This window comes from Osmerus mordax, chromosome 5 (assembly GCF_038355195.1).
Source record: "Osmerus mordax isolate fOsmMor3 chromosome 5, fOsmMor3.pri, whole genome shotgun sequence".
Classification (NCBI taxonomy): domain Eukaryota; kingdom Metazoa; phylum Chordata; class Actinopteri; order Osmeriformes; family Osmeridae; genus Osmerus; species Osmerus mordax.
In genome coordinates this window covers 19,377,076-19,391,592 of record NC_090054.1, presented here as the reverse complement: position 1 = coordinate 19,391,592, position 14,517 = coordinate 19,377,076, and the positions used below count along the sequence as shown (strand labels likewise).

The following is a 14,517-nucleotide window of genomic DNA, read 5'->3' as shown; positions in this document are numbered from 1 at the left end:
GTGCGTGCGTGCGTGCGTGCGAGCGAGCGAGAGAGAGAGAGAGAGAGAGAGAGAGAGAGAGAGAGAGAGAGAGAGAGAGAGAGAGAGAGAGAGAGAGAGAGAGAAAGAAAGAGAGAGAGAAAGAGAGAGAGATGTTTGGGGTTTCCTCCTGCATTTCCAAGTGTATCGATCACATTTACGCAGCACTTACTGCCGCTGCCTCCTCAGCAGAATGACTCAGGAGTCTCACTGGCGCAGCCGCAGAGACGAGCAGAGACAGGAGCCTGGCAAGCTACTAACACCCAGTAGCGCCCTAATGGCCAAATGGAAAGTGACATTTTGTCATCCTAATGTGTATATGGCACCCCAGTGTGTTATTAGGAAACAAGCCACATCCACAGCTGTGGATAAAGAGAGCGCTTTGCTTTGTGAATGTGTCTGGAATGGAATAAGTTGTTTTCAACACAATTTTTATTTATTTTTATAAACCACAGTGTCAGATCAGTTTAGTCTCTTCACTCTTCACTCAAATGGGTGTTTGTCTTGTTTAGGAATCGCCTTTCCACTTCACAGCGACTTGGAACTGCAGTCTTGTGGTGCACAGTTCGGACAGGGTGTGTGATCCATGTCACTGAGACTGACTGATAGTCTGGGTGTGGGAGGAGATAATTAGACGACTGACACACACACACACACACACACACACACACACACATGCTGTGTGCACACTAACATACACAGTGAGGGGAGCATTATTTAAAGGTCAGTAACTTCTTATCAATCACATTGAGACAGTTTAATTAATGCATTAATAATTTAGCCATTAATAAATACTGAATGTGTATTCCTATGTGACAATATATTCATTAGAGCTTAAATGCTTTGTAAAGCTCTCTCTTGGAAGTCTGAGATAACTTTGTAAAGCTCTCTCTTGGAAGTCGCTTTGGGTAAAAGCGTCTGCTAAATGAATAAATGTAAATGTAAATGAAACAAAATCTTAACAAATGAAAAGGACCATGGCTAAAGGCCAGTGACAGTGAATTGGCAGCGGATGTATAGAATACATTATTCTTGTCATGTAGAGGTCGTTTTCATCTAATTCATGAAGTCACGCACCTGCGCTCCCTGGCTAGAGCTGCAGACGCGGCCATAAGTCCATATAAGGAGATGTATGGACCCTCTTGTGTGACGTTACAAAACGCGAAATAAAGAACGTCTGTAGCCTACTGTAGGTTTACACTCAGATTCACACCAGGAGGGGAGCACTCTGGTAATCTGGTTACATAAGAGGCCATTTAATTTGCAATGCTCCCCGCGCAGCTAATCCCTTATTCCTGTATGCCTGTCCCGCGTCGGAAACAACACTTGTGGCTTTCACGGTATGCGCTTTCACAACGAAAAAGTAAGGCGTTTACAGGATAGTATAACCTGTACATTAACCAGTCGAAACCTCACTATATCTACCCTTTTTGCCTCTCACGTTGCAGCGTCAATTTAGCGATGTGCTTTGCGTTAGTGACGATTCGCTGACGCGCCTTTAGCCGCACCACCCTTGAGAGAGGAGCTACTAGGGAGCAAAAGGGGCTGGTAACCGGGCACTGTATCTCTTTCTTTCCTATCGAACGTGAGAGGAGGCGAGTCCTGCGGCAAAACGAGCGAAATTTTAACGGCACCGGGAGAGGCATCCAAGCTTTGAAGTGGAGATGGAGGTTCCGAGCTTGGCACACAACATAACGAGCCCAATGAGTCCGTGCGAGGGCATGTTAAAGAACCTCAGTTTAGACGCCATACAGTTATGCGAAAGAGAGGGTAAGTAACACAAATTCAGCATTTAATATTGTCATGCAATGTATGGGCGTTTCATGGTTCGAAAATCTAATTATGTTGCCTGTGAGCAGGTTCGTTGATTATAATGAGTCTGAACAACCTTGTTGATAGCAAGCTCCACCACTGCCAAAATAACCTCCAATTAAGAAATACTTCTCCCTTATATTGAGGTAAAAACCCAAAACTAGAAGCTGTTTTACAGGTCCTCTTTGTAGATGGAGTGGTGCGCTGGTGCGTGCGCGGAATAGATTAGGGCGTCAATGCACATTATCTTTCTCAAAAAGAAGAACGTGCTTGTTTCAGTGGTTGACATTTGAGCACAAAATGTATGCATAGAAACAGTACTAGAGTAACATGGTCTTGAATGCAGTCGTAGTATCTGTGCCTTGGAGTGTCGCGCATGTGGGGTTTTTTTCAGCACCATGGACACGGACCAGAGCTGGCACCGGTGAAAAAACGAATTTAGGCTTTGCACGTTCCAGGACAACGAGACAAAAAGTTTAAAATGAAATTCACACATGGTCTGAAAGCTTTGAAACAACTGATTACCACATGGCGGTGGAGAGATTCTGTTTTTATAGCTCGACAAAATATCCTATAGATTTTTACAGTATGGGCCATGCGTTTGTGAGGCGTGAATTCCAGGCGTAGACAAAAAAATACCATGTATCAGTGTATTTTGTAGACGGCAACAGAAAATGTCCATACTCATGATGGATGATATCATATAGCAAATATCATATAAGTATAAGACCTGTTCATTGCATGACACAGTCTGAGTGGCGGAGATATACCTCGTTCTGTACGTCATCAGTAGCATTTCCATGTATTTTAATCAGATTCAGAAGTCTTTATGGAGCATATGTATGCCACTAATCATAGCCTACCCCGTAAGTACAGACCCCCAGTTATGGTAAATGTAGGCCTAGATAAGTAGAAAGGGCCTACATTTAACATTACTGTGGGTCTGACACAAGTGTACGTTTTTAGAGGATACAAATGCTCCTTCAATTTCAGCGCTTCAAATCATCGTTCACAAAGCTTCATTTGATTGGTACACAGGGTGTTTGTCTGCTGTATTCATGTGTTGATATTCAGCGGTCTTCATGAAGGGACACAAGCAGTTTATTTGACCACAGTGAGGCCATTGCAGCCTATATACCACTGGTTAATTTCCTCATTTGCCATTAGTGCTGGCCCGAATTAAATTTGGAGATGCAGTTAATATCCTAATAGGCCTCAGGTCTGGTCTGATTTAAAAGCTGTAATTTTTGTAGTGGTATAGGCTGCAGCTTAATTGGACTTAATTGAAGTTGTTGTGTGTGCCAGCTCTGCCTGTGTCCTGCAGGTTTACTAGAGGGGTTTCTCTGCAGCAACATAACAAGCAGTCTTCTGTTAGTCAGACGAGTAAGTGTAAATAGTGGTTCAGTGTCCTTGAGATACCTCAGCACTGTTGATGTGACAACAGAGGGACTGTCACCATCCAGATTCAAAGAAACAGGACGAACAGGCCTGAGTAAACAAGTTTCTCAAGTCAAGTCCAAGGGGAAAGGTTTGCTGGAGTCTGAGGGATAGTTCATCGTGACAGATGTGTTCCAAACTACCTCAGTAGTTGTCATTTGAGACAGTTATTGTCCTAAAGTACTTCAAATCCATTTAACTACCCAGTAAACTGTTTACCAAAGACAATAGTGTCGTTGTCAGATATCATTTTTGTTGCTTCAGCATTATATCTCTCATTTACATGTGAATATCCATCTGCCCAGCCCATAGTTCCACTGTTGATAGACTCTTAATTCCATCACAATCACAATAAACCGTACAAATACTGGCTTGAATAACACATAGGGTGTGATCATATGTATATATCAGATCTCACCCCTCTGGGCTTCCCGAAAATTTCAAAATGATATGTTCTATAAACTAACTCAATCTTACTTTTGTCAGAGAGAAGTTGTCACTGGCAGTTTTAGTGTATCTATATATGTTCTCTTACTCAGGATGAGCTCATTTGTCACTGTAGAGAAAACATCTAGGGGCTATGCCCTTACATGTTCTGACAAACATCCACAAATAATACTAAACGCTGTATTTTAGTACCACTAACTTCAATAAATAATGCTTAAGATCTAGAGGAACAGATTGTAAGACTAAAGACTTTCCCAATGTGTCAGATGTGATACAGTGTGTTCTTGTTTTAACCAGATCTCTATTCAATTTGAACAAAATAGATTAAATCACCCAAAGTTCTTCTAAATCATTGCATGCAAGCTGTGACACATGGAACATACAGCGGTAGACTTCCTGTGGCCATTATGTATTTGAGATGCTATGATGGATGGGTGTCATTAATGTAACCAAACACTGTGTGTGTGTTTGTGTGTGGATGGGAGATGAATGAGAGAAAGAGAGACTCATCTACAAAAAATACAACCAGTAGTAAAAAGTTACTGAACTTTTTCTTCCACAGTAAATCTTCCACATTAAAATTAGAAAGAATTAACCAAAAATAGATGCAACTGATGCAAACACAGAGTTCCTTGACTACTGAAATACTGTACACTTCTGAACCTTAATTGCCTGCTATACTTTATATGCAATGTCTGCTAACTGAATGAAATTTAACTTTGAGCCTTTAGTGATGTGTGACAAATACAGTTTATACCAGATTTGGTATGCAGATCTGAATCCAGAGATGAGCTCTGTGACATCATGGCTGACTAAGGGTCGGCCATATTTCATGTAGGCGGACATGCCCGGCACGTGCCTGGCAAAAGATATTATCAATACGATGACTCATGTCCACCAAATGGGACAATTTTCCACCAGTTCTTTGGGATTTTAGCCACAACCTTATTGGGTTTTTGCCAGAAACAGAAATATTAAGCATCAGGTTAGTCTATAGTATGAAATGTATTGCTTGAATTATGGTTTATGAAGCCTGGAATAAGATTGTGTGTGTTTCGGGGGAAACAGTCCCTTGAGAGCTTGCTAGAAATAAATGTAACGACCATTTCAAATGGGCGAAATGATGTAAGCCTACTATGTGAGATGTCTGTGTAGGTAACATTACCACCAAAGTAAGACTAAACAAAAGCTGTTGAGAGATTTTACATAATTTCCTAACTCCACTGAAAAATGCTAATTCGATGTTAATGTGACACAATGACTCACCCTTTTTTCTTTTCTTTTTTTTACAAGAATGAGCGCTCTTATCTATCTTATTTTCTCAAGAGGCTTTTTCAGATTTAATTAATTTGCAAGAACAGATGGTTAAATTTAGAACAGATCCCGTTCCATGTTATTTTGTGTTTCTATGAATCCTTCACTCCGAATCAACTAGTCGTTGCTTTCCTCTCCTGGTTATTTTATAGTCTCTTTGTTACTTGATAACCCCCCTAATGTGCTTGCAGTCATGTGTAAGACACCGTTACTGTATGTGGCCTATGAACCGGTCTTCAGACATCCCAAGGAGGGGGAGAGGGGGGGAGAGGGGGGGGGCTACCTCCCGGAAATGAATCTCTGCAGGTCGGGATGTCTGGGTCTTTGTGTATCTCTGATACTTGGGTATTTTTTGCTCAGACAGCATCAGAGCAAAAAGTACCTTGCACATGATGTCCTGTTCTTAGTTGAAACACAGTCTGGATACTGCAATGCACATTCAATGGTGCTAAACACACTGCACCTGTGAGTTAGCTGCAATCTGCTGGCGGCTGACATTCATAACCACAGCTCAGTCATCTTCAATTCACACAGCTACAGTACCACGTGAGGGCTGGTTGTCATGACAAAGTATGATTTTTTGTGCACTTACATTTTTGTCAAATGTAATCAAGCATTTAAGACGGTGCTGTAGCCTAGATTCGGATGCGTCATGAATTAAAACTGACCGTATGTTTTTTATTTTTGTGCTTTACAATTTTCTTGGGGGGACGGGGGACATTACATTAGCACTAAAATTGCCGTGATTAATCTTAATAAAACTAAAAAACAACAGATCTAAAGAATCTGCCAGTGCCAGGAGAAATACTCCACAAATCACTCTGGATACAGTAAGAGCGTCTGCTAAATGACTAACGCTAAATGTAAATGTAATCAGCAGTCCAGACATTCTGCATGATACACTTACGGCCAGATGAAAAAAGGGTAGGACGTTCTTAGAGCCAACGAATAGCTAGCTTTCGGGTTCGTCTAGCTAAATGGCCCTGTAACTAGGTTAAATTGACAATTTAAAAACTCGTAGGGAGATACTAGTAACCTAGCTCTCTAGCTACTACATCGCTAGACATTGGTCGAAGCTAATTTGGCGGTGCAGTCTGAGTCTGAATTAATGTCTGCCCCGGGTCGACAGATTTGAGGATAGCTCACATCTGTGTAGCTAGCAAAAGATAGATAAATCGTAAACTCCACTAAGCAAGGTAGCTACTGTAGCTAGTCTAGCCTAATCAAAAAGAAACGGAACCCATCTGCTGAAAGAGTGCCTGTCTGTCTTGTCTACAGTCTGGAAGAAGCATTGTCCATGTCGAGGTAATATATCCAGTATAGATCGGTTAAACTCACTCCTCAGGTATGTAGCTACAGGCCACCCTCGCCAGCTAATAGCTAGTTTTTCGTTGACGTAGCTGGCGGTGTTTGGGCGGGAGATGGCGGGTTTCAACCCCGAGTAGGGACGACCGTCAGCCGAGTGTACATCCAAAGGTGCGAGGCCAAGTATTTTACAGTAGCTTACAATAAATCTATATTTTTGCATAGAAGGTTCAACTGGTTACTTTAACTCATAATTTACAAAACACGTGCAGTCTCTCCGTAGCAAACGAACAAGGCAACTTTTAGCTGGCAACGTTTAGCTTTGACCTCGGTTGTACTGTGTAGATTGCGAGTTTAGCTGGTAGGCAGGCCGGTAGATGCTTAATCACTCTCTTCTACCTGGTTGGAGAGCAACTTGGGTCATTCCGAAAGGGGCCCCAGGAGAACACTGTGCTGCTGATGAGAGAATCCTAGTCTGCCAGAGCTCTTTAATAAGCATGATATTATTTTACTTTCCCTTCACTGTTTGACCTCCCTCCTCCGTTCAGCCTTGTCTCTCTCCGGAGAGAGGCCCAGACTGGAAGGAGCCATATATTTTATGCAGACGAGAGAGTATGAAGGCTTTTATGGAGCGTAATTGATGGTTAACTGTCTAACAGATTATTAGGTAGAAAACTACTGCCAAATAATGGATTATAGGATTATATAATAACAACTAATGATGATCATTATTATTAATTGGTCTATGTAATTCCATGTAATGGATGTGTTGCATGTAATGGAACACATACAGTACCTGTCAAAAGTGTACTGTACATATCCTGAAAATCTAGATTTTGTGGCAGCTTCTTCTATTTGTATACCAGAGTTGATTTCCCTTCCCAAATAATATCACCAGCCTGTGTGTCAGTTACATTTACATTTACTAGACGCTCTTATCCAGAGCGACTTACAGTAAGTACAGGGACTAACCCCTGAAGCAACTAGGGTGAAGTGCCTTACCCAAGGACACAACGTCAATTGACACGGCCGGGAATCGAACTGGCAACCTTCAGATTACTAGCCCGACTCCCTCACCGCTCAGCCATCTGACTCCCAGTTAGTAGACCTATGTGTGCTTGTGAGTGTGGGGAAAACATTAATTGCATTAGTGAGGCTTACCCTCTCTGAATGTGTCAGTGTAATTGTTACACTAACAGGTTAATCAATGTAAACAGATAAGGAGTTAACTTTGTACTCTGGTGGTGTGATGTGTGCTGTTGGATTGCTGCTGTGTAGGTGAACTCTGAGGAGCTTCTGGGCTTTTAGATTCCATCTGGCCTGCAGCGCTCTAATCTGAAGATCACCTTCAGGGTTGGGTGTAGTTCAGTTGACTGCAGATCACAAGGTGCTTAGGTTAAAAGCGTCTTCTAAATACATTATGACATTATTGTCTTGGTTACCATGGAGTTGGTTGACCACTAGACCACAAGACAATTTAGAATCGTGGACAATCGGGCAATTTAATGACTGCTAAATGACTAAATGTAAATGTAAATTTAGAAATGTATATTTTTTCTCATAGCAATATAGCCAAGACTTTGATAAGTGGATTCAGGGTGTGTGTTGTCCAGAGGCCTACGTAACGCTGGACACTCATCCAGTGTTTCACAGGCATAAATGTCAGAGCAGTGATGTTGCTCTTTAGTCCAAGCTATGCTATGCTAGTAGGTTCATTAGGTTTATTCCAATGTAGCCCAATCCATTCAGTGATCAGCTTAGCCTGTGTGAGAGAGTAAAGGAGACCTCTGTGAGGTAAAGATTACTATTCCTGCTAATCAGCTAACTAGTAATTAGGACAAATGTAGGTTGGGTCACTGAACAAGAGAGAAAACAATAAATCTGAGTTGTGTTCCCCATGGTCAATATATTCCACGGTTTAAAAGAGACCCAGTTTCTAGAGTTGAAGTCATAAGTCTTAAAACTCCTAACAAATACTTCTATATTAGCGAGTGAGGAAGGGTATTTTCTCATGACTACAAATACCATAACCGCTTTAGGTCTTGTTTAGTAAATAATCCCCTTGTGAATGGATAACCGGACACAACGTCAGGGTTTCACCCATGAACCGTTGCGCTTCAAGAACAACCGCACCATGTTGAATAGAATCCCTCAATTATCACCCAGGCTCTCAAGCTCATGCTAGGCGACGGGCGTTCCATGGTCTGGTGCTTGTCCCATTGTCCCCTCAATGTTCACCGCCCGGAATTCCACATTATTCTGTCCAGAGATTGTAGTTGGAGCTCACACAGAAAACACATTGTTGCCATGCCAAGTGCGTGTTTTATAGTGTTGTAGAGTCTATATTCAACTCTACAAAGCCCCTTATTGAGACGGTTGTTTTGGTGCATTTCTCTGTGCATGGATTGTGTTGAGCACCAGTGCTGCATTAAGAATACATGAATTGACTGCTTTTAAGAAGTACGCATACTATTCACAAAGGCAAGGACAGAGTGTGGACCAACCAGTTGATGTGCAGTTTGTGAGGTCTAAAACAGTGAAATCTAGGCTCTCCTTTTCGTCCTCAGTCTTGAATCTGGTCATGAGAGAGAAACTGAAATCAAGCTGTCTGTAAAAAATACCTTTCCGACAATAATCGGCCCTTGAAATATTTAATGCCGGCCTATGGGGCGCCAGCAAAGCCGAGGGAGAATTGGACCGTCGCCATGGCAACAGGTACTGTACACGAGGCAGGGCGGCCAACTTCTCTCTCCCTGCTCGAAGGCAGGCGCTGCAACATGGAGCATGCAGAGTGACAGCTGGGATATCTGCTGTTTGTGTGTGTGTGTGTGTTTGTGTTTGTGTGTGTGTGTGTGGCCTCACCAAAACGACGCGATGAAGCTAGACTGTAGCGCACTGCAGCACTTATTTTTCTTTAGTTAATTAAAATTGTAATTTTTAATGATTTGATGTTGATTTGGACCCCCACCCTCCTTTCAAACCGAACCTTCCTCTTCCTGTCCGACAGGAAATAAATCCCAGGACAGCGGCATCGTGGAGATGGAGGAACTTCCTGTTCCTCAGAACATCAAGATCAGCAGCATCACCTGCGACTCCTTTAAGATCTGCTGGGACACGGAGCCTCGCGTGAAGGAACGTATCACCCACTACTTCATCGACCTCAACAAGAAGGAGAACAAGAACTCCAACAAGTTCAAACACAAGGTAAACTATCGACAGAGCCCACACTTTACTTTATATTAACTTGAGTGAAAAAGTGTAGTCAGTACTTTTACCTGAGTCTTTTTCAACATGAGTATCTATACTTCTACTTTACTTGCGTGAAGGATGTGTGTACTTTTGCCATCTCTGAAGCTGAAATAGTCAAGTCTTGAATTCATTTTTCTCATCATATCGGTGGATTAACGTCTTAGGAATCCATTAAGCAAATTAAAGATATTAGGCAACTGCCGAAATTAGTTACTGAGTCACGATGAAGGCCATTTTGTGCACACAACACCAGACAACAAGAGCATCACCCAGTGTGCCCGCCTTGTGACAGCTTTACTCCAAACAAAACCTAAACACACAGTAACCTTTTACTCCTTCCTGGAACAAACGCTTATACACACCCTACGAGAACCATTCCAGAACCTGAGCGCTAATAATAATAAACACCCACACCGCATGTACACACTCAAACTGCCTGGCGGACAAGCTACCACTGCACTGGGGAAAACAAGTCATTCCACAGGCAATTTGTGGTTGTAGCTCTTTCAGAAGTTAACCTAATGGATTGGATTGGTTATCTTTACACACATTATACGAGTTTCACAACTCCCCTCTTCCAATCTCGTCCTGGGTGTCTGGAGGCTCAAAGGTTTTTAAATTGGATGTTTTCTTTCTCAGTGTGTGAGGTGAGACCTCTTACTACTGTGCAGGGACATTGGAACTGAGCTGGATGAACGAGCATAATACACTAGACTTGTGATTTCTTTTTATATTTTTTATATATATATATATATATATATATATATATATAAAGATTGACATAGGGGGATATGAGGGTCAATATGTTGTCTGTGTAGCTGAAAGCTTGTAGGCTGGAGTTCTGTCTCTAATGTGTTCATGTGTGGATGGAAAGCATGTGTGCAGGATGTGATGTGTAATCTCTCATCAACACTCTCCCACTCACTGCAAGCGTTCTACTTTGTGCACTCTTCCTCCCTCCTCTTCCTTTCCCTCCTTCCCTCTCTCCCATTCCCCCCCTCCCTTCCCTCCAGGATGTCCCCACCAAGTTGGTGGCGAAGGCGGTGCCTCTCCCCATGACGGTGCGAGGCCATTGGTTCCTCAGCCCTCGTACGGAGTACACGGTGGCGGTCCAGACGGCGTCCAAGCAGAGCGACGGAGACTACGCCGTGTCAGAGTGGAGCGAGATCATCGAGTTCTGCACCGCTGGTGAGGGAGGACAGGGTCAGGGCAGAGAGAGAGAGATGCAGAGAGATGTAGACAGGGAGAGAGGTACAGAGATACAGAGAGGGAGCGAGAGAGGTACAGAGAGAGAGATGAAGAGATACAGAGAGGGAGAGAGAGAGGTACAGAGAGAGAGATGAAGAGATACAGAGAGGGAGAGAGAGAGGTACAGAGAGAGAGATGAAGAGATACAGAGAGGGAGAGAGAGAGGTACAGAGAGAGAGATGAAGAGATACAGAGAGGGAGAGAGAGAGAAGCTGAGTGGAAGGGTCTGTAATGAGCAGAGCGAGGCAGGGATGGGGGATGCAGCCGACTGAGTGTCTGAGCAAGGTGCAGGTACTGTTAAGGGGGGGGGGTTAGAGAGCGCAGGGAGAGGCGGAAGGCTGGAGGTAATGTGTCAGAAAGCTGGAGGGCACTCAGCAGTCAGCATCAGGAGGGGTTTCTTAATGAGCCGCAGTGTTTATGTCTAGACGGCAAGTCTTGCTGCTGACTTAAAGAGTACAGCGTGGTGTTCTGTTCCCCGTTTGTAGATTACTCCTCGGTGCATCTAACCCAGCTCCTGGAGAAGGCAGAGGTCATCGCTGGCAGGATGCTGCGTTTCTCTGTCTTCTACAGGAACCATAACAAAGAGTATTTTGACCAGGCCAGGTAGGGGTCCACACACACCCACACCATGTATAACCTCTGACCTCTTGCAGCTATACCATGTATAACCTCTGACCTCTTGCAACTATACCATATATAACCTCTGACCTCTTGCAGCTATACCATATATAACCTCTGACCTCTTGCAGCTATACCATATATAACCTCTGACTTCTCGCGGGTATACCATATATAACCTCTGACCTCTTGCAACTATACCATATATAACCTCAGACCTCTTGCAACTATACCATATATAACCTCTGACATCTTGCAGTTATTCCAGGTAGACATGGTCATGTTGACAGGTCCTCTTCTGTTGCTTCTCATGTGTATTGCAGGAAAGTCTGCCTAAAGCTCTTTCTATGTCTCAATTATGAGAAACATCATGAGGGTTTATGCATTTTCATTTTATCAGCATCTCTATTTCTCCTCATCTTTTAGTCTTTCTTTTCAACATATCAACATTTAACCCAGTTTAGGTTGATGAATGTGATTTAATGACAATTTGCTTATAATTCATTGAGCTACATCATTCCTATTTACAACTTTGTTTTCGATGGTCGACAAAATAGCACTACCTTGTGGATGCCTGAGGGGAAGCCTCCGTACGGATGACCTGGGTTGGATCTGAGTAATTGCATAATTACCATAACAAAAGGACAATTATGATTATAATGACAACCTTTAAAGTGGAAGCAGTGTAATTACTCTGATATTTGAATCTGCAGTGCCTAGACTTGTTTAACAGGCGACAGGACTGGCAATTTTCTACCTCGGAAAAACCCTGTGCTTTGAATGTTATTCTGTTCATTTATGCAATCCAGAGAAACTGAGAACAGTCTTTCCCCTAAGTTCCTTTGTGCCTAACATGCCTGTTTATCTTAAACCCCCCAAAATTGTAATTTGGCCTAACCAGATGAAATTGATAACATTTGAATAAATCAGACCTATTCCATTTCGTGTCTCAACCATGTTGATTTCAAAAAATAAATTCCACTAATGCCAAGAAGTAACACGTTTCCATAAACGGATACATTACAATAACTAAACATAAAAATATAAACGGGTTGACTTGTGTAATCCGAAGCCTCATTGTAGATGAGTTCTGTCTGTCTTCTTTGCAGGGAGCACCAGAACAACCGCATGCTGCCCTCGGTGAAGGACAACAGCGGCAGCCACGGTTCCCCCATCAGCGGCAAGCTAGAGGGGATCTTCTTCAGCTGCAACACCGAGTTCAACACCGGCAAGCCCCCCCAGGACTCCACCTACGGCCGCATGCGCTTCCAGGTGCAGGCCGAGGCCCTGTTCAACCCCAACACCAACCTGTACTTCGCGGACTTCTACTGCATGTACACGGCCTACCACTACGTCATCCTGGTCCTTGCCCCTCAGGGCTCCCCCGGGGACGACTTCTGCAAGCAGAGGCTCTCGGCGCTGGACATCACCAACAACCGCTTCCTGACGTGCACCCGGGAGGAGGGGGAGGGAGCGGGGCTGGTGTTCCACCATGCCCAGGACGTGATCCTGGAGGTGATCTACACGGAGCCCCTGGACCTGGCGCAGGGCACCGTGGCGGAGATCAGCGGGCACCAGCTGAACAGCCTGTCCACCTTCAACGCCAAGAAGGACCCCAGCTGCAAGACGTGCAACATCAGTGTGGGGCGCTAGGCCCTTTGGAACCGCCACACACACACACGTATAGGCCTATGTACACCTACAAACACACTATGACCCCCCTGAACACACATGTAGACACACCAAAAAGACTTAACACACACATCAAATCTAAACATTACATATCTCTGCAATGCATCCTCTTTGGAGAAAGAGTGTTAAGTGCTCACACACACACACACATTCATCCCCCCTGCCTGTCTGAGAGGATCACAATCTACTGAGGGGAGCTCTCCAACCGCCTCCGCAGAAGAATCTGAGCTTGTTACAGCTGAGATGTGGGACCCTGACCAACCCTCCACGGACCCCACCTCCCTCTGGCCTAGCTGCCCGATCATCCGTTCTCGCTAGCAAACCATCCATCCATGCCTGCTAGCCGAGCATCCATTCCCGCCAGCCAACTATCCGTTCCCGCTAGCAAACCATTCATCGCTGCCTGTTAGCCGACCATCCGTTCCCGCTAGCAAACCATTCATCGCTGCCTGTTAGCCGACCATCCGTTCCCGCTAGCAAACCATTCATCGCTGCCTGTTAGCCGACCATCCGTTCACGCTAGCAAACCATTCATCGCTGCCTGTTAGCCGACCATCCGTTCACGCTAGCAAACCATCCATCGCTGCCTGTTAGCCTACCATCCATCCCTGTTAACCAGCACCAGTTGATAGATGAACCCTTTAACCATTTTAACAAACCCCGCAGATAATCATAGCTTATCTCCTCTTTATTTTCCTAGATTTTCTCAAATACTGAGAATGTTTTCTCATTTTACCGATTCTCCGTTGTACCTGTTCTTCTTTCTGTTGTGTGCTTCAGATGTTTGTGTTCCTTGGTCTCACCTGAGTGTTTCAGTATATTGTTCCAGATCTTAGTAGTGGTAGAGCCTGGTACTGACCTTGGGCCTGCAGCATCGCCATCCTAATGCCAAAGGTAACGCAAAAACACGGACAAAAACCCGCTGTAGAATGACTATACTAATGCAACAGCCTCTGTCTGAACTTGGAAGTCGAAGCACTTCGGTAACCTTTAAAAGCATGATGCAGTTCTGTGCAGCATGAGTTTGACAACTATCAGTACCTCTACCGACCATGGCTACCGTTTTATTTATTCTAGTTGAAAGAAAAACCAGAAACTGTGTTTAGCAGAGTAAATGTGAAAAAATATTTATTTTTTATTGATATATAAAAAATATAAACCAGAAGTGCACAATGTCAAAAGCTTTGATCATAGTAAATAATGGCATTTATGGGAGGGTAAAAAGTTTTTTTTCTAGCAAAGGAGAAAAAAAAAACTGATTTGACAGCAGAAATAACTTGCACTACTATGCTAACATATACAACTATTCTTTTTCCAAGGGTAATGTATAACTTGAATTGTCACAATTCATATTAACTATGAGACTACTATTACATA

General features: G+C 43.6%; 1 protein-coding gene across 1 annotated transcript; it reads left to right on the top strand.

Moving 5' to 3' along the window:
* The first annotated feature begins 1,580 nt into the window (after positions 1-1,580).
* On the top strand, positions 1,581-14,097 carry LOC136943394 (phytanoyl-CoA hydroxylase-interacting protein-like). The gene is made up of 5 exons (XM_067236681.1): positions 1,581-1,788; positions 9,341-9,537; positions 10,596-10,770; positions 11,316-11,433; positions 12,558-14,097. Exons 1-5 carry the CDS (start codon positions 1,683-1,685, stop codon positions 13,099-13,101), a joined length of 1,140 nt encoding a protein of 379 aa, XP_067092782.1. The 5' UTR covers positions 1,581-1,682; the 3' UTR covers positions 13,102-14,097.
* Positions 14,098-14,517: the final 420 nt, after the last annotated feature.